At 44.0% G+C, this 23,094-nt stretch overlaps 2 protein-coding genes across 5 annotated transcripts in view; one reads left to right on the top strand and one right to left on the bottom strand.

Moving 5' to 3' along the window:
- The window catches only part of B3GALNT1 (beta-1,3-N-acetylgalactosaminyltransferase 1 (Globoside blood group)), a 29,248-nt gene extending 22,415 nt beyond the window's left edge, over positions 1 to 6,833 (top strand). The window contains exon 2 of one of the 3 annotated variants that reach the window (XM_074592963.1): positions 3,837 to 6,833. In XM_074592963.1, coding sequence (XP_074449064.1) covers positions 3,928 to 4,890 — 963 coding nt within the window. In that variant the 5' untranslated portion in view covers positions 3,837 to 3,927 and the 3' untranslated portion in view covers positions 4,891 to 6,833. Of the gene's footprint in view, positions 1 to 54 lie in introns of all 3 variants that reach the window. The other 2 variants (XM_074592965.1, XM_074592964.1) reach the window with 2 other exon arrangements.
- The window catches only part of PPM1L (protein phosphatase, Mg2+/Mn2+ dependent 1L), a 109,807-nt gene continuing 92,574 nt past the window's right edge, over positions 5,862 to 23,094 (bottom strand). For both annotated transcript variants that reach the window (XM_074592962.1, XM_074592961.1), the window contains exons 3-4: positions 20,210 to 20,371; positions 5,862 to 15,573 (exon numbers count right to left, since the gene is read on the bottom strand). In XM_074592962.1, coding sequence (XP_074449063.1) covers positions 15,227 to 15,573; positions 20,210 to 20,371 — 509 coding nt within the window. In that variant the 3' untranslated portion in view covers positions 5,862 to 15,226. The remainder of the gene's footprint in view (positions 15,574 to 20,209; positions 20,372 to 23,094) is intronic.

Here is a 23,094-nt window from a genome sequence, read left to right as displayed (position 1 = left end):
CACGTTTTCCCTTTTTAAACAGAAAACGGTTAAATGGCTTTAAATTTTTACAAGGTTGCAGCAGGGGGCGGTAGATTTCCTCGTAATGAATTCGACATTTTGGGCTGTCACCGCTCGATTACTCCGTTGTGAAAAGTTGCCTAGAAAAGAGAATTAAAATTGGGTAACTCGAAGTGAGCAAGTCGTTGTTCCAGGTTATTTAAAATAATTTTTAAAGTATTGTTATATTAGATCGTCATAGCCCAGGGTCTTGCAAAAATTCCTCTAGTTTCTATTAGTAGTAAGCCATATAAAGAAAATGAGAAGCCAGGAACGGTAATATATTTCTGTGTTATTTGTGCTGGTAGCTTAAAACAACAACAAAAAAAAGGATTTATTTTTCTGTACATCTAACATAAGTATAGTAGTTTTCTAAACTTTAAATTGGATTAGCCATTGGTTATTGTGATTATTAGGCTTTAATGAGTATGAGAATTTGCCACTTTTTTCCTGTCAAGAATGTCTGCCCTCAATAATTACATAGCTATAGCAGAGGGTGAGAAATATATAAAAATTCCTATGGAGCATGCTCAGTATGTGATTTCTTGCATTCGTTTTAAAGTAGATCAGTGTTATTTGTCAGCATAATCTCAGACTGTGTGGTGTGGTGCCAGCGAACTGTAAGCTTGGAAGCAAATGAAGATATTTCCCTGAAAGGAGTTCTTGCCCTGGTACTGCTCCTGCTGCGTGTCCCGTGCTGCTGCGGCACAGCTGGAAGGCGAAAACTGCTGGCAGATAGAGTCTGGAAGGTCTGGAAGCGGTGGAGAAGCTGTGGAGAAGCTGTCCCAGGCGTAGCTGGAAGGTCTGCAACTGCACCACCACCAGCAAATGTGACAGCTCAACTTTCAGACCTTGCTTCTTCAACCTCATTACTTTGTTTTAAGCATTTGAACTAGGAAAAGGAGGGGATTGTCCTGTCAAGGGCTGTGGTTAGGGTTTCCCCTCTAAGTTGCCCTTCTGCTATTCTCTGCGTGTGTTAGAAGTCAGAGTTCTGCGCTTAGTGTTGGAGGATGACTGCACGTATTTTGAATTCCCAGCGCTGCAGAAGTAGCTGTCTCGTGTTTTGGGAGTGTAGTTTCTACCCCATGACCGTTATAAAAGCCGTGGTTTGGTGAACCTATGCTAGCTTGCAAACAGTTTAGTGTATCGCTGGAGGAATGCGACCTTCGGGAAGAGAACAGCAGGGTTTGTGGGTTCCTGGCTCCTGGGGAGTCATGCAGCAAAACAGCGTTTTACAGTGCTTGTGCCGGATGCCCTGTGGTGCAGGCTTTTCGTAAGGATACGACAGCTTCAAGATTGTGTTTTGCGGGCAAAGGGCCCAAATTGATGATTTATTTTCCCAGATTTTTTGTTACATAGCAGATCAGGCATTGGTCTCCGATTCTGTTGTTCAAAATGTCATGGAATCAGGCTTTTCTGTCCATAAAGAATCAAACTCCTTATAATCAGATTTTTTTTCCTATTAGGTAGTGAAGAACTGATCAAACTTCGATATGCTTTTACTTAAATTGACCATCAAACCCTGAGAAATGTTAATATTTATATAAAGTAAAATACGTAAGCACTGATATATAACTTTAGGTTATTTTCTTCCAGTGTGTATTTTTCATATTGTTCACTAAAAGTTAAGTTGGTATACAGAAGAGAGAATTACGCATTTTTATTATTTTTTTTCTTCCCGTAAAGCTGGGAAGTAAATACCAGATTGGCAAATCTGAGGTTTTTTGCCGTTATAATCAACTTCCTTAAATGCAGTGTGAACAGTCCCGACGACAGTTGCCTCTGCAGTTGCCAAACTTCTGTTTTACTTGCGTATGTTTAATCCTTGTGGAGAAAAAGAAGTGGATCGACGTAAAACTTCTGGGGTTCTAGGTTTTTGTAAGCCAGGGTATTGGTCCTGTTAGGAAGTTGTTAATAAAACTCACTTGTTCATCTGCAGTTATGTGAGGTCCCTTTAATGAAGGATTGACTCCTGTTAGCCGTGCAGTATCTTTGGAGTAACGCAGCTTTGAGAGGCGTCAGTCACAAAGTCTTCTATTTAAATAAGTATTTATATAAAATTGCTTTAATACATTTTAAGTGATGCGCTGTGCCTTGTTGATGAAATGGGCTCCAGATGCTTCCTTCAGAGGATCATTAATTTAAATTCACATCATCCACAGAAATATAAGGCAGGTGGGCTCTGGCAAATCAAATTCACCTAAACCGTAGCATGGTGTGTGGATTTTTGGATTTCTTTTTTTCATATAAAACATTTAGAAGCCCTGCAGTGTTCGTCTTCGAAGATAAGTAGTAATTAATTGCGCTGTGAAATTGAACCTTCCATCAGCCTTACAGTGTCTTTGTGGATACTTCACAGTGCAGGGTAAATATTATTACTGCAAACATTAGAAATCGTTTGGAACTCCCACAGTAAGACACGGAAATTATTTTGGTTTAAAGATATCTAATATGTGTTCACAGCATCTGTAGTTTTAAAGAAAATACAGTAAAGGTAAGCACTGCTAAAGGGAGGGTACAGGACTGAGATTCTATTTTTAAATTTAGTTTTGGAAAGATGCATTGATTTGGATATCTAGCCCTGACACTGTAGTAACATCTTCAGCATGGGCTCCACGGGGGTTTGTAAGCGCCTGCCCACGTAGATTGGACTCCGGACCAAGATGTGTGTCTCGAATCGAAAAATGGCTTTGGTTCGTCTCATCTCTCGTACTGGTTGGTTTTTTTTCTGTTTGTGTGGCATTCCTGACGGAGCTGAGCGAATCTGTCGCGTTTTCGTGCACTGGCAGATGGGAGTAGGGTTTGTAGACATTTCATGAAAATAATGCAGACGGGCTCCCTTCTTTAAAACTTAAATAGGTGGAAGTAGCAGGAGGATTTTGTAGTGTCTTGTTTGTTTAAACGGAAAATATTAGAAGAATTTACAAAACTTGTTGAAGATTTGAAGCTCATCTGCTGCAGTGGATTCCCCGCTGCTCCCATTATGCCAACTGTAAAGCTGCTACAACAAAGTTCCTTGCAATGTCCCTTTATTAAATCGCTTGATTTAATAAGCACGTATCGGCAAATAAACAATTGCTGTATCACGTGTTGTGGGAGTAGCCGTTTCTTCGGGCAATGTAAGAGCTCGGTCTGTCTGTCAGGATAGGTTTGTGTTTGCCTGTCTGCAGCTCTGATGTCGGTCGTAAGGAAGACGATTTTCTCCTTCCCCCCCATCACCTGTTCAGTCAGTTCACAACAAGTCACTGCTCAACCCTTAAATGAGGGATGAAATACTTGCTTGTACTTCTCTTTTTACCTGCTTTCCTGGCTGATTTGCTCCAGCTTATAAAAACTGGTAGGACTTCTTTTCTTTATAATAAATCAGAAATTTTTGAAGCCTTTTTGAAGTCGATTTGCTGAGCACTTTGTAGCCATTAGATTTTGTGCATGGTATTCCATCCTCGAGATTTAATTGCGCTGAAGACATTGTGCTGAGATCTCTGGGATCACGGTGCTTGACGTGTGATCTCTTGTGCAGATCGGGTTTGTGTAGGGGAAATTTCCAAGGTGAAAGCTCTGAGGTTTCCACCCATGCCGTGCTCAGTAGCAGCTCAGCGTTCTGCTCCTGCTCGTTCCTGGGATACAGCATTGACTGGTGGCGTAGGGATGCTGCGTGTACCAGCTGGACCACTGAGTCTCGGATTTGTCTTCATTCTGTTAACCGTGTGCTTTCAATGGACACTTTAGACAAGATAAGACAAAGATAATATTTGAATAATCGCACTCTGAATATTACTTTTTCATTTCTTTTTCAGCAAGAAACATGCTTCACAACTTGTGGTACAGATTTTGAAGGTCACTGACACACTTTGGCAAAGTACTTACAGCCCCATTCCAGTTAGTGTCATGTATATGAGCACATTAAAATGGATTTTTTTATTTCTCCTTTTATTTGCTGTCATAACGATGTGGTATGTAACTTTTTCTTCCAACACTGTGAGCGAGCGTACGAACCTTATGTATTTCTATGAATATGAACCAATTTACAAGCAACGCTACCTCTTCACGCTGCGGGAGCGCTTGAAATGCAGAGACATAAATCCATTCCTAGTCATCTTGGTGTCTTCGAGACCTAAGGATGTGAAGTCAAGGCAGGCCATCAGGATAACATGGGCATCTCAGAATTTCTGGTGGGGACATCGAATTCTAACCCTTTTCTTACTAGGTCAGGACACTCAAAGCGAAGACAACGCTGCAGCGCTGTCGGTAGAAGATGAAAGCATCCTCTACGGTGACATAATTCGCCAGAATTTTATGGACACTTACGACAATCTCACCTTGAAAACGATCATGGCGTTCAGGTGGGTCGCTGAGTTCTGTTCAAACGCCAGATTCCTCATGAAGACTGATGCCGACATCTTCATCAACACCGCTAACTTGGTAAAATTTCTTCTGAAGCTCAGTTCCTCAGAAAATGTTTTTACCGGTTATCCTCTTATAGATAACTTTGCCTACAGGGGCTTTTACAAAAAGACGTACATCTCTTATGATGAATATCCGTTCAGGTTGTATCCTCCGTATTGCAGTGGGATGGGTTATATATTGGATGGGAAACTGGCTCTGAGGATTTATGAACTGATGAGTCATATCAAACCTATTAAATTTGAGGATGTGTATGTTGGAATCTGCTTAAATATACTTAAGGTGAACATCAGTATTCCAGAAGATAAACAACAGTTCTTTCTTTACAAAATTAATTTTGATATCTGTAAGTATAGACATTTGATTGCAGTTCACGGCATTACATCAAGTGAAATAATTGGGTTTTGGCAGGATTTGACATCTAACACTTCAGTTACTTGCCTTTGATTCTGTATTAGTAGATAAGCTTAAATGTATTCGGTGTAAAAACATTTAAAGTCCAGGGCAACACAAACCAAAAACACAGCTGGAGAGATGACTTCAGCTGAAGGAGGGCTGTGCTGCTGGGGCAACACTGCAACGTCAGTGTTTCTCTGGGACATTCTGATGTTCTTACATAAAAATATTAGGTGTTCACAAAGCACTTTGCCACGCGTGTATCCCACGCATGCAGGATACTTTGGAATACCCTGTCCTGTCTTCCTCTGATGCTTCTCCACGTGGTCTGCTGTAACCACGGGATTTCTACCTGAATCTTCTGGAATGTGTGAAATGTCACCGAGGAATAATGTTTATGCCAAGAAACCAGCTTCAAAGCTGCTTCCCAAATTCCTAACTGGGTTTTTTAAAAATTGTTTTTGCAACTGCATCATCCTTTGCCACCCTCAGGTATTTGTTCTCCGCCCAACGACCTTCTTTCGATATATCACCTCCGTAATCCCTCTGAGAGTGTTACACCTGCTTATTTAAGCATCTCACCTCCGTAATCCTTCTGAGAGTGTCACAAACCCGAGGATCTTGTGGGGTCTGCGGAAGCTGATGGGAAGTTCTGAAAACGCGATGCACTTTGTGTGTGTCTATCTAGGTATATCTATATACGAACAAAATAGAACAGCTTTGGTGTCTTTGATAACATTCACAGGTTATGGAGGGCTAGATGCAGTAGAGTTCGTCTGCAGTGTAGTTACTAGACATCTCTAACACATCGGGATAATCAAACCCCCCACGTGCACACACATCCGTCTGCGTCCTGATGCATCCCGGGAGTTTTGGAACCAAGCAGGGAAGATTAAACCAGATGTGTTTATATTGGGACTTTAGGTCTGTTTCTAAAATAGTTTTTTTTTCCTTCAAATTTTAAAATGAAAAAAGTGAGAAATTCTAAGACTGTTATTTCTTAAAGAAGACAAACTACGCTATATCTGTAAAGATGGGTATTTTAATCACTTTATTCTTATCAGCAAGGCCAAGTTTTCAGTAGTTTACACTTCTAATAGACAACAATACAGAATTTGCAATTGCATTAACATAATTATTCTCGCCACATCCACTACACAGTGAGGGTACTATAGGTACATCCTGTACACGTCAATGACAGAGCACTGCCACCTTGTTTGTACTAAGCTAAGATGTTCTGATGTATTTACATTTGGCTGTCTTGCAGATAGTCTCTTAGAGACGAATTAGAAGAGGTGCAGAACCCTCTAGTACGGAGTTTGAGGTCTCACCAGGTTTTTTGTTATGTGGTCATTATGGTCAGTATTGAATTTTGCTTATCTTTTCAACAACTGCGCGTGGTTTTATGACGGGATTAAAGGACATGTTACTTTTTAGATACAAAAATGAGGTCTTGGGGAGAATACTCTCTAGAAAAGTATTTCAGATGTCAGTGTTCTAAGAATGTATGTTAAGAAGGTCAAAGTTTTTCAAAAATAGCTTTTTTTGGTAAACTAAATAGCTAAAGTTTCAGTATTGCATAACTGAGGGAAGAATGGTATTGTATTTCTAGAAACAGCTGTGAAACTACAGCTGTTCCTCTGGTTTTAGGATCTGTTATCTGATTGTTGTCCTGTGGTCAGATCCCGAGAGCTCTGTGAGAAATGTTTAACTTGTTCTTTGATTGTTTTTACATCTTTAAAAAAAAAACAACCTTTATTTTTTTTTATGTGCGCGCCATGTTAAATGTTTAGAAATAAATTATTTGTCACAAGAACACTGATAGTACAGCACAGTTTGTATTGCTTTTTCCAAAAAAAAATGTAATTATGAAAGACTATGCAATCTTCAGAAACTGGGTAGGTGAAGGCGACAGTGCTCCTGTTGAGAGAGGCAGAACCGAGTATCGCAGAGAAACGGCTGTGCAGGACTGCAATAAAAATGCAACTGTCACCAAGCAAGGTATTTTTTTATATTTGTGCCCCGGAAGGATAACACTGATCATAGATTACAAGGCTTTTGCTTTCACAAATGTAGGTTTATACACAGTGATCCGTTTACGCCACCTGAAATTGTAATCTAAAGTGACAGCAGTTCCGCAAGAAATTTACATTGTAAAATATTCCTGCTCCCCTTTTTAAAAAAAACCTCATTTCCAAATCTGGTTTGTATTTGAGTCTGACCTTATTATTGCTTAAAAGATCATAAAAATTCATAACTCAGCTAATGTTTCTGCTTAAAGCAAATATCAGGAAAGTTTCTCCTGTGAGCAGCCATGCAAGAGGTTAAAAAAAGCTTCAGACTGTGAACTAATGTAAGCATTTAAGTCGGTGATGGGCCCAAATTTTATTGCATCTGCCTACGGTACTAAAAATGAAGCCCAAACCACAGGCTAAGATTTTCCCAAAGCCTAAAACGCTTTTTCTTGTGCAGGCAAGTGGGTCAGAAAGCCGTGTTAAATCAGAATCCCAAGCACTTGTGGTTTTGCTATGAAAAGCGTGGGCCGTTCTGACCTGGGCAGCCTGATAATAACCCGTTGGTCAGAGCTGTTGGGAAGCTGCTGCTGGCGGCTTGCAAAAGGGGGTTATGGCCTCACCTTTCAAGCCCGTGTTCGTATGTTATTGCAGAAGAGTTAAAAAGTCAAAACGCATCAATGTTTTGGGTGTGTTCTGGAACAAACAAGTTCAAAATAAACCGTGACGTGGTACGTGCTGCAACTTTAGGGGCATTATTCTCTACGATCAGTTCGGAATTAACAGGGCAGCGACGGTTTGGAATATTTTCCTACTTTTGGTCTTACGTTTTCTCATTGCTGCTAAAGCATTTCAATGCAAGTTCATGGCGAGTAACTCACGAATATCTGGATGCACAATAAATAATGTAATTTCATCATATTTCTTTCAATTTTAAACTAGAAACTGATTGCAGGTTAACCAAACAATGTGACATGGAATTCTTGATACGTGTCTTACGGGTTCTGTTCGGTGTGTTGAAGGAGTTTGGGAGGCAGAGCTCGGCTCCCTAGTTTTCAAATTTTCGTTCATCTCCGTTTTTGTCTGAAGCGTGTACCATTTCGGGCATTTATTAAGTACTTTACCTAAGCTAGAGGTGTCGGGGAAAGAGATGGAAGGCTTTCTGCCGTCTCCGGTAAATTAAGCTTGTCAGGGTTTAGTGCAGTTACTGTGCGTTGCGTGTTAAGCTGTAAACCGTATCCAAACGCCAGTACTCCATGGAGGGAGGAAAGAAAACAAAGTTAAAATGAAGATAAGCAGATGGGTGGGTTTGGTGGTGGGGTTTTTTTCCATGTGTAGTTGAGTCCACATTTTAAAGAAACCTAAAATTGTAAAACAAAACAAACACCCAGCCCCCCCCCCCCCGTTTATATATTGGGTTTCTAAAGATCCTAAAGCCCCCTTCTTTCACAGGGCTGAAGAAGGGTGAGTCTCTCCGAAATGCTGCTGTTAGGGGACTGTTAGCTCAGGGCAGCCTCGACCCGCAACTCGTGCGGGGAAACGCCAGCTGTGATACCATCGTTTGTCTCACCCCCCGTTACGGGACTTCGGGACTTTGTTTTCCTCCTATAAAATAAGGGCTTAAAAATACAAAGTTTACCCCAAGTGACCTCTCTCTCTCTCGATGGTTTCTGGATCTGAGCTCTGTTTTCCTCTCGCCCTCGGACAGCTGCTGCGCAGCACGGTGATTTTCCCGGCTGCGTTAATCCGAACGAGTTTTTGCAGCGCGAGGGGCGATGGTGCGGGGGTGTCACGTCCATCCCCGCTGGGACGTCCCAGCCGCTCCTTGGGAATGCTCTGCCCGCGCTGGCCTCCTCCCAGGGGTACGGCGCAGTCTCCCCTGAGCTTGCGATTAAGATAAAATCTTAAAACTACTTCTGGCTCCGCGTGAAAAGATACCAGAGGCAGGAGCCTGAGGAGGCTGTTATCGACGCTAGCACCGCCGGGTTGTGCTAAGCTGTCTTTAACCAAGACAGATTGCTTAAACATTGCGGTTTTGTTATCTCGCGTGTTGTGTAGGGTTTTTGTTAATAAAGCCCTGACCTGCCCTCGCAGAGTTCTCAATGTGCGGTTCATTTTCATAATGAGTCTGTCTCGACCACTTCTTGGAGAGCATTTCCAAAGACACCGGGTAGCAGTGGTTTTACAGGCGCTCACTGTAATATTCCCACAGAACAGGTTTTCGTGTTGTTTTTCCAGACCCTCCTCCTGTTAACTTTGTAGTTAACAGTTACACGATTGTTACAGTTTGCCGTGTTAAAGGCAGATGGGTTTGAACTTTATAAAAACAGAATTAATTTGTAAATCTAGCATTGCTAATGACTCCTTATGTTTTGTACCCGGCTTAGGCACACAGGAAGGGGGTACCAACGAGCAGCGATTCAGTATAGAATGGAATGAGCTCCAAAGAACTTTTCTAAATGAATCATGTTTTTAACATATCATTTTCTTACCAGAAGAAGAAAATTTAAACATCGCAGATGGACTTTGGCAGTTCTGTCGCCCACAGCGGCTGAAGCCAAGGTCTGCAGTGGCGCGGGAGCCCCAAACTCTGCCTGGCGCCGGCTCCCGGCCCGGGCAGCGCGGTGGCGCAGGGGATGCTGCAGGGCTCTGACTGCCGGCCCGCACGGCTCTTCTTACCACCGAGGTTAAAGCACATGCGGATGAAGGACAGTTTCATCTATGTTGCTCTCACAGCCCTGGATACAGCGCAGGAATTCCCAGAGAGCAATGTTTGGCAGTCCTGCATTTAGATTTTTAAAACATTATCACCAATTACTCATTTAATTAACGTGGCTGAATACAGGCTGAAGCAGACTGCCAAGCATCTGTGTCCCTAGAAGTACTGATGAGTCTCCACAGGCTTAAACGAATAAAGGGCTGGCCATTTAAATGCAGAAAAAAATGTTTTCTTTCCCTGTTGCTCGACTAATTCGGAGCTCGTCCTTGAGACCGAGCAGACCAGACGTGGGAGCTGCCCTGTTCATAAAAGTGAATTTCAAGACTTCACCCAAAAACTGCTCTTGATGTGAGCCTCTATTTATGGTTTTTGATAGGCTTCACCTGCGCTGACTGCACACGTTTTGCTCAACAGAGCGTCCAGACTATTGGCCAGAACTAGAGACAACCCACACCTAGAACGCCGTGTTACCTCAGGGAAAACCGCGCGTAAACCAGCTGCTTACCTAAGCCTCAATAGGCAGCGTCATGTAAATCAAAAGTGATTTAAACTTCGACTCAGTATTAACTTAACTGTATATATCTTTTTAGATGTGAGTCCTCAGGTTTGGAAAGGTAATTTATAAATATATTGACGACACGGAGGGGCAGCAGCTCTGGTCCATCACAGTTGCCAGACTTCAGCAGAACATTCTAAATTTTAACCTTGCAATTTTGTACAGCCAGATTTCAGGATGGAGGAGGCCGGAAAACCTACTTTAGAAAACGAAAGGTTGGTGACCTTTTTTTTTTTTCCTTTAGTATAATCACTTACTAAATGTTTCTCTGTGTAAAAGAAGTTATCAGCTACATTAGCAATATATTATTTAAAGCAAGGATGTCATATATTCTGAAGGAGCTGAACAACAAAACTCCCTTATTTCCAAGATGCAGCGTTAGCGTTTATGTAGCAACCACTGTTACTTCAAGCTGATGCACTGCTTTAGTACTAACTTCTGTATTCTAAAAACTGTACAACTTTTTAAATTTTACCTTATGTAAATTGTATGATACTGTAATAACATCAGGAGGAGTTCTGGTACTGACCTGGTGTTCACAAGTCAGTAGACAATACTTCATGATGTTAGATGGCGTTTATTCTTATTTACCTAAACATTCTATTCAGTAAAACAGGCTCGCTCATTTCAAATTTTGGATTTTTAGACATTTTAGGACTACGGTGCTGCCGCAGTCCTCACAGTGCCGCCTGTGACCATCCCTCCCCCGTGAGACAGGATCGATTTGCCCAGAGCACTAGTGCTGGATGTCGCAACAAAAGAAGCGGCGTACGTTTTATACAACATGAAATAGCGTCTCCTGCCAGCCCTGAGACTGGTGATCAATTCTGGGCTCCGGGAAGCCGCGTGGCTGCTGTCTGTGTTAGCCGCGCTGCTGCCAAACGTCTGGATGCCACAAACAAGCGTTTACAACCGATTGACCGACGTTGCGAAGACGCCCGCGCAGGGGGTGAGCTGGAGGGGCTGTGGGGCAGGACTGCGGCGTGCCGGACTTTCACAGGCGGGTTTTAGGGGCGTTCGTTAGCCGTGTCGGGGACACGCGTGCTCAGCCCGCTCTGCCGTAACGGTCCGCCCGAGAGAGCGGGTCCGCATCAACCCGATGGCCAACTTCTGCGCAAGGGACGAGGGGGACTTTAACTCACGCCCGTTTTTGCCGGGGGCCAAGGGGGCGGCTGTTCGGGGAACGCCGCTGGGTGACCGAGCTCGGGGCAGGGCGGCCGCTAGACGGAGCTGTGATCCCGCCCATCCCGGCTGGCAGCGGGACCCGCATCCCGCAACCAGCGGCTGCCGCACACGGCGAGGGCTGTGCCCCTTTCGTTGTACCACCGAACGGCCTTTCCCAACCCTGCCGGGATGTCACCAGCGTCATAAACTAAATGGCCGTCTGTAATCGGAATGAAAACCTAAATGGTAGTAGCTTTCAGATGTAGTTAAATTGTTAGGTTGTAATACCACGGGGAAAAGGCCAAATTCTTTGAAGTACTGAATCAGGTGACTAATTACAAGGTACATTTTTTCATATCGGACCATACAAAAGATGCTCTTTGGCAGCAACTTAATATCTCAGTTTTCTGCCATGAGAAACCATCGTTACTTGACAAACAGATGTTACCGATGGAGCTACTCCGGCTTCAGCCACAAAAAACTTCCATGAACACCCCTGGCAAGAAGGAGCTCTCACATGCCTGCAAGCCACTTCAACCTCAACGCATCTCCCTTTTTTTTTGGAGGGGTGCCCAGGCCGGGTGTACTGCGCTGGTGTACTGCCTCGCCGGTGCTGCAGCGCGTTCTGCCACACCGCCGGAGCGTACCGGGGAATATTTCTGGCTACAGCGTCTGGCAACTCTTTCCAAATGTAAGACGTATTATTAAGGCAGTGGAGGATCACACCCGAGATTGTTTAGGTTGCCTCAGCAGTATGTACATCACTTAATCTTGTCATCCAACAGCTGTATGTATGACGACAGAATTTGGCACAAATCAGCATGACTGGGGGGTGACAGATGCCTAGAACTGGGTAACTTAGAAGACCTCTAGCAGGGGGCACAGGTAGGCACTGCGCATGTATGTGGAAGACTGCACAAAGCCTCTCATCTCCATTAGTCCTTCATCTTTAAATCTAAAGTAGCTGTAACTAGTTTCTTAAAGCAATTAAAACCAAAAGTTAACAACCTTACCAGAGATGATTGGCATGAACGTCTTTGGCCAGGACAGGGAGCTGCTAGAAAGGTGGGAGTGTTGTAGAGAAAAATGAAGGTGCTAAAACAACTATTGTTGCAACTGCAGACACTTGAAGTTTGAAATAGGGCTGATTCAGTAACTGGCTGGATGAGCCTGTGAGTGACGGAATAAATGAATCCTGGAATAAATATCCAGTTTGTATTGCACTGCACTACGTCTTTTCCAAATCCTGTGAGCATGGCTTACTTCCAGAGCCAGCCGTCCTCCCACTGCCTCCTTGCTGCTTCAGGACTGTCAATGCGTACAGTTCCTGACACCTCATCGTCCTCTCTATCTCTCTCGAGCGCCAGAGCAAGCAGCAAGCGAGCTGTGCTCAGGAGGTCGGGCATCCCTCGGCTACGCTCGCTGACCTCGAGACCGCGAGCTGCAGGAGGCTTAGTGGCAGCCGAGAGCTTTTCGCTCAAGTGGCGTTAGTCTATAATGGTTTTTTTTGGAGCTGACCATTGTTCCAGTTCCAACTTCTCAAATGCCTGTGAAGGATTAGTAGTGATGTCTCTGCTATACAAGCATCCCTCTGCTTTACAGTTCTGCAGGCTGCTGGGTCTAATTCCTCTTTTCCCTGGGCAGCTGTTTTGACAAACACCCAGGCAGCGTCCTACAAGAAAAGCCAGTACAACGGAAACCTCATCTGTGAAGGAGAAAGGAAAGGCAAACGCTAGATGCACCACGAGCTCTGCCTGGAGCACAGTTGCGATACTGCTGCTGTAGCAGTATGAGAACATGATTAAGCACTCCCATGAAAATATCACACAAGGTTTTCATTTCACAGCGTTCTGACCTCAAATAGCTTTTCAAAATAAAATAACTAACTGAAGCGCTCTGCAATTATTAACATTTCCTGTTAGCTGCTCAATTTAACCGCAAAGTTGCATTTAAAATTCACCGAATGCACTGTTCGGGAGATTTAAAAAGTCCGAAACCTTCCGTCCTCCGGGGAAGGACCGGTGCTGGTTTCAGAGGTGCTGGACTCTCATACTTCTGCTTTTCACTTGGCTGTTCCTCAGAGTCAAGGGGCTCCACCGGGCGCCTGGGCTCAGCAGAGGCTGCTCAAGGCTCTGTATACAATTTGAATAGCACTGGTAATAGCAACAGAGCCAATTAAGAGTTGTGATTATCTCCAAACAATTAAAGGAGGGAAGTTTGTTGGGAAATCTAGGAACAAAAATGAAAAGATTAAGATGGGAATTCCTTCTCAAGCAGAAAGAAGTGCTTTTCTCGAGCAAAAAGACCCCTTGTGTTCTTTCATTTTTGTCTGGAGAGGCATCACACCCGCTCAGCACAACCACAACACCCCACAGTATTTTAGGGACCGGCAAGCCACTTGCCCAAAAATGCTATAGGTGGGTGATGAGAAACAGGCAGCTTTTTAGCTGATACTGTATGCTTATCCTACAATCAGACAAAGATAATGTATCAGGACCCAAATACTGACAACCTCCATCACCGTGAAGACAAGAGACTTCAGTGGATCGCCCAGGACCACATTTTTGCAGGGAGGGAATCCCAATGATTATTACAGGACACGATACGGGTAAGCAAGCCATCCAAAATACTGACCTCCAGCTCAGGCCCTGGCTCTGTCCCTCTAACACGCAATTGCCCTGTCACTCTGCTACCGCTGCCTCTTGATCACGAAGCAGCCAGCTAAGTCATCAGATGTGGAGCACACTCAGACTCATTGTTTAAACTTACAGTAGTCACAGATTCCAAAATACAATTAAATACTTAAAGGTAGATCTAAAGATATTTTTATCTAGATTTAACACAAGCTTACGTCTCTACAGTGCAATGACGCTGCCTGGCATTCAGACGTTATACCAAAAAAAGGGTTCTAAAGTGGTCTTCCCCTGGATTAACCCACAAATTAATCTGCAGTGGCACAAGGAAGTCTTTAATGAGCTTGACTTCCATCTAGGTAGCTCTAAGGAAGGCCCTGTTTTGATTAGTTTTCCAAACAGTCGCTAACGAAATTAATTTTATCTTGCATTACTTTCTTTACATGCCTATAAAAAGTCCATGCCAAAAAACTAACGTAAGGGTGAGTTTTGGTGAATGACAGACTTTCTTCTATCCCAACAGAGCTACTTTTTGATATAGAAGGTGTCAGACCTCAGAGTATTTTGCTGGAGTGTAACTTTAGTTGGTTTGAATACAATACGGCATAGAAGAAATGTTATTAGAGTAATGCACAGACTGAATCAACGTGTGGTTTCAGGTAATTCGTTAATTATGCCCAATCACATGCTTGGCGGGGATTTATTTAAGGAGGGGGGGAGGTTAAACAAAGCGAGCGAGAGCCAGTTCTGTGGCAGCAGGCTAATAGTCGGCTCCTCTTCCTCTTTCAGATCAATAACAGGCCAATAACCGCAAACCTTTTCCTATACAACCTTATCACTGCAGATTAAGAAAGAAAAGAGATGGGAAACACGAGAGCATCGTTCTGAAGAGTCACACCTACGAGTGAAAAGCAGCATCATTCCTAGCACCTGCTACGGAGCGGCAGCGCTGCCCTCCCCCTGCGCCGCACCCCAATGAACCTTCGCCTATCAGAAATGAGCGGGAAGGAATCAAATGAAAAGTCTACAGAGGATTTGTAAAGAAAACTCTGAAATGGAAGATTACAGTTAGTTTCTAAGGAGCAGCAAGGTCACAGGAGGCAGGTACATGTGAACAAACTTAATTCTTATAATCACTCAGAACGTATTTGTTGTATTGCTGCTTTTGTTAAGCAAAGAACAAAGACCAGAGGGATCTGTTCCTTTTGTGTAGAATCTTAACGGTATTTACTAGAGCTTTCTACTATGTTTAAAATGTAAGAGTTTGTTTTAAGTTCAGAGTCAGGCAGAGAACCATCGGTAATTAAGGTTCTTCTGTTTTGCTGCTATTCCTGAACTTCACCACCATCACTGTTATATTATCAGGACATCCTCTGTAAAAGGACTGTAGAACTATACTCTTTGCACCGAAGTGTGGTTCATCCAAGCGTTCCTTGATGAATCGGACGGCTTCCTCGTTGCTGAAAGCATCCCACAGACCATCCGACGCCAAGATCATGAACTCTGGCTGCAGTTTGTCCAGGTCAAAGGTAAGAATATCAGGGTCAGGAATGACAACATTCAGGTTCTTCAGAGGGTAATCTCCTAACGAGCGGGACATGGCCAGGATCCCCTGAACGCGCCAGGAGCCGTTAAAGCTGATAAAACCACCTGGAGAGAAACACCAACACTTAAAGCAGGTCTTTTTAAAGCTGAAGCATTTCTCTGTCTTCCTGCCAGACCCCCCCAGATATTCGCGCTGCTGTCTCCCGAGGTGTTACAGATGTTACCCATCTCAAAAAGCAGGAGATGCCTTAAGTAAATCTCAGCACGCTGCAGGGAAGGGCTGGGTTGTGCTGGTGAAAGAGCGGGAGCAGAGAAGTCAGGAATGGCTCCGCTCTCAAACGAAGCAGCTTCACGCTCTCCACTCCCCCGGAGAGACCAACAACTTACTGAACGCCCGTATCCCCGTACTACACCACTGAGTGTTCCGAAAGCCTTACGGCAATGCTAAGACAAAAATACCGAAAGCAAATCTTGATGTTCGTGTGTTAGTAAGCACCTCTTTTTTTCTGTGTAGTTCACGTTTTCCCCATTTCAGAAGATCTATGAAGGAAACAACACTGCAAACACCCTGCAGTAGGAATCACAACTCACTTTTAAGGCATAAGGCAAAGCAGCAAGTGCAAAAAACATTTATAGGCTCCTTTATCAAACTGCCTTGAATGAGCCATGTCAAAAAGGACCAAAAAACTGCCGTGAACAAACCGATCATGAAATTTTACTTCAAGTCAGAGAAATGCATTGTGGGATCCGACTGATTGATTTTACCCTCACCAGGATTAAGGCTACTTCTAGTTGAAAATACATTATTTTTTGGGGGGTTGCTTATAGTGATGTAAGTGTTGCAGTGAAATCGATGGGTGTGATGCAGCCAGCACCTGCCTGTGACACAGCCTGGTTGTGTCGGGGGGGGGGGGGCGGGGCGGGGAACCGCGCGGTGCTCAAGGTCCAAGAGTGAAATTTAGGCACCTTCAATTCCTGCGCCTGCATCTGCGTGCCACTGCCGGCGTTGTTTCATAGCAATATTCCTGTCACCTTAATGTGAATGACAAGTCACTTGAGGACAAATAATTTGCAAATGTGGAACATTAAAATGTATGACAAAATTAGGTGAACTGTTGTCTTTTATATCTGCGAGCTGTCTGCTTTGGTGTTCTTACAAATGTCTTTGTTCTTTGTAGTTATCAGGATGTTTTCAGCTCGGCGCTTCAGCCTGTGCGTTATTTGTCAGTCACCCAGTCACCTAAATTTTACGCCAGCATTTCCATTCCTGCTCGGCTGATCTAATCTGTAAATTCCTTTCAGGTGAAACTACGTTTCAATTAATGATTCACTGTTGTTTAAAGCTTGAAACTTGATTTGTGTTACCAGTGGAAAGAAAACTTTTTAGCTGTGTGTTTTCATGAATATTTTTAAGGGAATCTCCATTCTGAAGACGTTTCTTTCCGTAGCCAAAAAAAGGAAGGACTGGTGACCCTACTGCAGCTCCTCTTCAGACAAGCCGTCAAACACACCTCGCCCAGCCGCTGCTGTAGGTTCTGAGGGCACCTCAGCTGAACGTTACGCAGCGACCTACTCACCAGTCCAGGGGGTTTCGTCAGCGATTAGGACTCTGGTACCCAGAGTGTGATCATGTGTACGTACTGGAATGCCAGGGGAAGCAAAATGCAACTCAGAAGAGGCAGTTTTAACTAGACATTTTACACACACTTAGAGGGCAGCAGTGCCTGTGCCCGTTGCTGATGCTGCTGACGCGCTGAGCACGCGTATTTGCTCAGGTTGTGCGTACATGTACTAAGTGACTTTTCGGTGCCATTCTCACGTGGCACCCAGAACTGCCTATGGCACAAGTTGACTTCCTGTGCTTTGCTGAAGTGTCTGTTGGCACTTCTAATATTTTCTTCCATAAAGCCATCCATACAGAACACATGAAAATGCTCATGGAAAAGCAAACATTCTGCAGCCCTGGCTGCCACGGGAGAAGAAAAGGCACTGAAGAAACAGAAGCTTTTTGGCAACCGCACAAACGTTTTGCATGTTAGTGAGACTGAGCTCAGAGGAGTACGTTCAAGGTGAATGACTTAGATCTCTGTCAGTGACAGTCACCTTGTGGGTCTACGACCAAGTGTTTCTTCACAAGCCAAGACCACGGTTGCTTCAGGGCCACTGTCTTACGCTGATACTGTATACATCACTCAAGCTCCTGATCAGAAGGAGATTCCTTGTGTTTTCTGGGGAAACCAGCATCCTCGTGTCACAGGACACACATTCCCATATCCCACAGCAACGGGGCCGTGATGGGACCCCGATCTCATTCGGCTGCGGGAGGAGCCGCACCGCAGCCCTGGGCAGCGTGCATCAGCCAGCCTCTTGTGAAAATAACACTCAGTCTTGACCCAGCCCCTGTGGCCGCTGCTGTTCACTGCCCAGCCATGCTGCAGAGCAGGTTAATTCCACAGGATGCGGCACCTCAGATCGAAATGGAAGGCCCTGCCCTTTTTTCGTAGCTGCTCTCTTTCCTTTTGGCACTTGGCTGCAGGCTCGGGTACCAGTGACCTCCCACTGCACCGTAGGAGCTCCCAGGAGAAACCTGAGCGGCATCTCCTGGGGCTTCAGCGCGAGAGCTGCCCGAGTCATGTCGGACTGATAAATGGACATTTTTTTCAGGTTGTGGGTTGACTAGGACTTTGTACGCAGTTGCTGGGAGCAGGGAAAAGAGAGGGACTGAATTCATTCCCCATCCACGGACCGCTGACAGCAGCAAGCAGCAAGGCTCCTTAACGTCCACCGTGGCAGCAAAAAAAGACGGATTAGTTTAGACTTGTCATCCCAATGTTAACGCCCCGCTGAAACGCACAGGGCAAGTCACGCTCTTCTCTGAGCTGCTGTTTCAGGCTGCCTCAAATTGATTTATATCAGACTGGGGTTTGAAGGATATTTTCTCAACCGTGGCTATATGGATTTCACTTTTAAATGAAATCTAATCTTACTAACGCAAATGTGCAGTCATTTCATAACTACCTACAGGGCTCTGGCCAGCGCAGCTTGACGGTGCAATGTAAAGTTGGAAAGCCGAAATGTAATGTAATGATGTGGTTATTGTCACTTTCTTCTGCTCTACATGGAAAGGGAGTTATCTAGATGGCGGAAAAAAGGCAGGTACTTTTGTCACAGTAGCAATGTAAGTGTCATAATTGAGTTTGGGCACTTTGCTTCAATTTTACACTTACTACATGTAAAGAAGGGATGTTCCAAAATGTAAAAGTATCCGGCAGTAGTCTGAACTGGATTCTATGTTTTTAACAGGACTGTGAGGCCGTATCAATCATGATAATACAACGGGGCAATAGGTACCAGAGAAGCGAATTCATTAAGTCACCAGGCTAGACAGAGTATTTCTTGTTTAGCTGCAGATAGTTAGAACATTTACCTGTCCGTTAAAATAATTTCTTCCAAAGTTGGAAATTCCTGCAAAAATCCAATTTCATTTTTCACATTGCTGTGTTATAAGGACTCAATTCTATACACAAGAAATATCCACTTTTCCTTTTTTTTTTCCTCTTAAGTGAAGGCCTTTTCTAAGTGAACAATCACATAGAGGCCCTGGACTTGGCTAAGAGGGAAGCAATTTTACAGAAAAATCTCCAGATTTTATTGATTCATCCCCCAAGTACAGAGTTGAAGCAAAGTGAGACCAAGATTTTCCTATTCCTTTTTCTTAGGATCTGTACACTTTTTCTTCCCCTTTGGGGGATGTATGTGACCTCTGCTCCCTGCCTGGCAGCAGGAAGGATCCCCACTGCTCTTACGCCTCCTCGGCGATAAAAGCAAACCGAGAGGAAAGGGCACATTGCGCGTGTACGAGTATTTATGCTGATGTGAGTGTATTGATAACCTGTAGGTTTTAAAAATGTTTTATGCTCGGTGAAAAACTTGTTATTTTCACTTTACAGACGAAGACGCGGAGGCAGAGAGGCAATGCATCTCTGGAGGCAACGCTCTTCGGTAGGTTTAACACAAACAAGAGGAACTTCTTTCCTTCATCAAATAATTCGCTGCTGCGGGCTGCTGTGGGAGCCAAACCAGAAATGGGTTCAAAAGAGACTTTGACAAATTCATGAAGAATTGGCTATTAAACTTGATGGTCCAAATGTAACTTCTAGCCCAGGAGGTCGCTAAACTGACAAGTGATGAAAGCGAGAAAGATTTATTGCGGAAAGGTTTCTGTTTCTTACCTTCTTTCCCTATACTCCTGCTACAATTTACATGTTTGTGGTCATTAGCAGTCACTATATGGGAACAAAAAATAGCTTTGATGAATTAGATTCATGTCCTGCTTATTTTAGAACTAAACCTCACTCGGCTTCAGACCCAGCCTCTCACATAAAAGCTGTGATACAGTTTGGGGTGAAGCAGCCCGTAATGCTGCTGCTCCTGTTTCTTAATTTGCTCCCTGCAGAGATCAGAGGGAAACCGGCCGGGACGGTCAACTGGCTGTTGAAGATGAAGCTGCTCTTCTCACCCTGACACTGGCTCATTAAGGGATAGGTCAATCTGCTTCCACTTCTCTGTCTGCACCATCACATCCCACTGAAAAGCGCTGTATTAATAATGGAAGATTTTATCTGCTGATGCCTCAGCCTAGTACTTTTCAGTCTCTCTCAGGGGAAAAGTCTATATTATTGACAGAGTAGAGAAGAAAAAAGATGAACCTTCAATCCAAAGCAAAAACGTTATGACTCACCAGCTCTTTTAATCCTCTTCCTCTCTTTCAGTTGGTAGGGCTTGTGATCGTGTGACAAGGGGATAGCGTTCCCATCCTTGTCACACAAGACTCCTCGTGAATCACCAACGTTGGCCACCGTGAGTTCTTTATCTGACAACAGTGCGATCAAGCAAGTTGTACCTGCAAAAAAGAGAAGGGAATGGGAAGCAAAACAAAATTTATGGTGTGGGTATATATCTCTCTCCCTAACAAAATGATTAGCAGGAAAATGTTCTTCCTATTACAGAATCACAGAATCTTCATGGTTGGAAAGGACCCTTAAGATCATCGAGTCCGACCAAACAACCTACAGTCTCTGCCACTAGAGCATGCCCTGAAGTGCCAAATCTAGACATTTCTTAAATACCTCTAGGGATGGTGACTCGACCACGTCCCTGGGCAGGCTGTTCCAGTGCCTGACGGCTCTTTCAGTAAAGTAATTCTTCCTAATATCTAACCTAAACCTCCCCTGCCGCAACTTCAGACCATTTCCTCTGGTCCTGTCATTATTAATAATGGCTGAAGAGGGAGGAGTGTATTCCAGTCGCCGTCTGAGAGCCGGCTCTTACTAATGGCCAAGGAAAGTAATAAAAGAAAAGTACAAATTAGCCCCAGAGCTCACTCGCAGCTTCTGTGAACTGGAACTGCTGCGCTGGGCTGTGCATGGGTGAAACAGCGCTCTCGCCCCTCATCCCTTCGACAACTGAAATCAGGCTTTTTATTTTTTTATTGACAAGAGGAAAAGATTTGACATTTTTAATTACTTTAACCTTTAAATACACAGAAAATGTAATTAGTCATTGACCACCATATCCAACAGGCATAGTATTTGTTGGTTAAGGTGGCAGGAAAATATTGGAAAAATTGGCTGTTTTTTAAGTGCGAACGCTATGGGTTTTATTTTCCTCATTTAATTGATGCAGGGTGGAATGAATGTTGAGGAAAGCAGATCCCATTCAGACCATGCCTTTTCTCTGCTTTCCTCTTCCAGCTAGTGTGAGCTGTATCCATAAAACCTCCAGCTATTACAAATATTCCTTGCACGGGCTTTGGACCAGATGCCACGATTTCATTCATATTTTAGAATAGAAAGGTGGCAAGTAAGTTTTTAGATAAACGCTAACAAACTCAGTTTGGATTGCACAGCACTGTTGAAATTATTACAGAAGGCACTCTAGTATCCTTGAACAGTAAATAAAATTAACTTCATGGCTTTCTTTTCCTTTTAGGTAGACCAGAGAAGCACATGGTTGGGTTTTCACCTCTGTTGTTAATTTATATCTGATTATTCATTAATAAAAAATGGTGCATCCACAGCTGGGGTGCTCTGGAAGAAGGACTCGGGGCCTGACGAAGGCCCCCAGCGATGAAACTCAACCAACAAAGTGTTACAAAGCAACCTGTCTCTGCTTGTTTGTTTTAATCAGAAACAGTCTTAATGAAAATGCCGGCAGCGGAGCATTCCAGCACTGCCTACCGTCAGTGGCATCCTGACCCCTGGTTTTGCTCCTGGGGAGCTATAGTAGGGTTTAAATCTATGTTTTGTGGTCTTAAAGCTAAATTCTCATAGCTGCCCCTTGCTGCATCACTGTCCAAACCCAGAATTAAAAACTGTTCCCATGTCAGTAGTTGAATATCCCATGACTGGTATAAATAAAATAGCCAATAATAAACAATTTGTGTTGAGATGCACTGTGTTCTGAAGATTTATTTTTAACTTACTGGCCTGTTTTCCACAGCTCTAATCTAGAGCTATTTTTTCAAAAGACAGGCATATATATATATATATATATATATAATATTTTTGCAGTTGACTGATACGTTGCAGACCTAAATGGATATAGTTTCCCATTTGTTGCTCAAACCCCCTGCTAACTGCACAGCTTAGTGGCTCACCCAGCAACAGGACAATTAGAAGAACCCGTCCGCCAGGATCACCCGAGGAACCCAGCAAAATGAGCTGCCTGCTCAAGAAATTCCTCCTCTGCAGGGTAACCGAGGCCGCAGCGAAGGGAGTGAAGGAAGCTGTGCTGAAAGGGGCGCTTGCCGGCTGGATGCCTGCCCTGTTCGGATGCGGGTGTCCAGCCTCAGCGCCCTGGTGAATAGACCCGCTCTAACGCCAGAGGACTTGGTAATTAAACTATCAGTATCCAAAACACAAACCCGACAAAATCGTAACGAGGGTGCAAACTCCTGTAGCGGGGTGGAGCTGGTCATTTAAGCAGAACAAACCGGGATTTAGCATTTGAGGTCACCTCATTCTCTACCTGAACAAAAGCTATTAACTCTGTAAATGCATAAATCTCTGTTTCAATAAAAAAATTATAGCAATAAAGTTGTTTATGAAACTTTCCTTAACAAACATTGAAGCAGCATCGTGCTGACAATCTGCATGCGACTAGAGGGCTGGTAGCTGCTAAACCTGGTCTGACATTTCATCTAAAATTCAGAGAGAAAAAGAAGAGCAATTTGGGTTGAAACCCAAACCTGTGAGATGTAAAACAGGGGCAAAAGTGATATCCCTGCTGGATGGGAATATAGAGCCAAAACCAGCTCCAGGAGGACCCTGGGGTGCTGCACGCGAGGCTGCAGGGCTCCGTGACCCACCACCGCACTGACACTTCTTCCTGAAGATCAGAGAGCTGCGGCTTTACCTCTTGCTGCTGTCTTGGCCTGACATTTGCATTTGTAAATTCATCGACTCCCGTGCGCCAGACCACCCCACTGCTCCGCAGATTGCCTTCCCCCTTCCCGTGGCAGCAGCACAGTGTGTACGTTCCCTACAGGCAGTAGTAAAAATCAGACATTTCCTAGTAAAGAAAATACTGCAAATAACATCCTACAGCCCGGGTGTTTAGCAAGTA

The sequence above is a fragment of the Larus michahellis genome, chromosome 6, assembly GCF_964199755.1.
Source record: "Larus michahellis chromosome 6, bLarMic1.1, whole genome shotgun sequence".
Taxonomy (NCBI): Eukaryota; Metazoa; Chordata; class Aves; order Charadriiformes; family Laridae; genus Larus; species Larus michahellis.
Note: the sequence above shows the minus strand (reverse complement) of the source record. Positions and strands in the feature narration are given on the sequence as shown.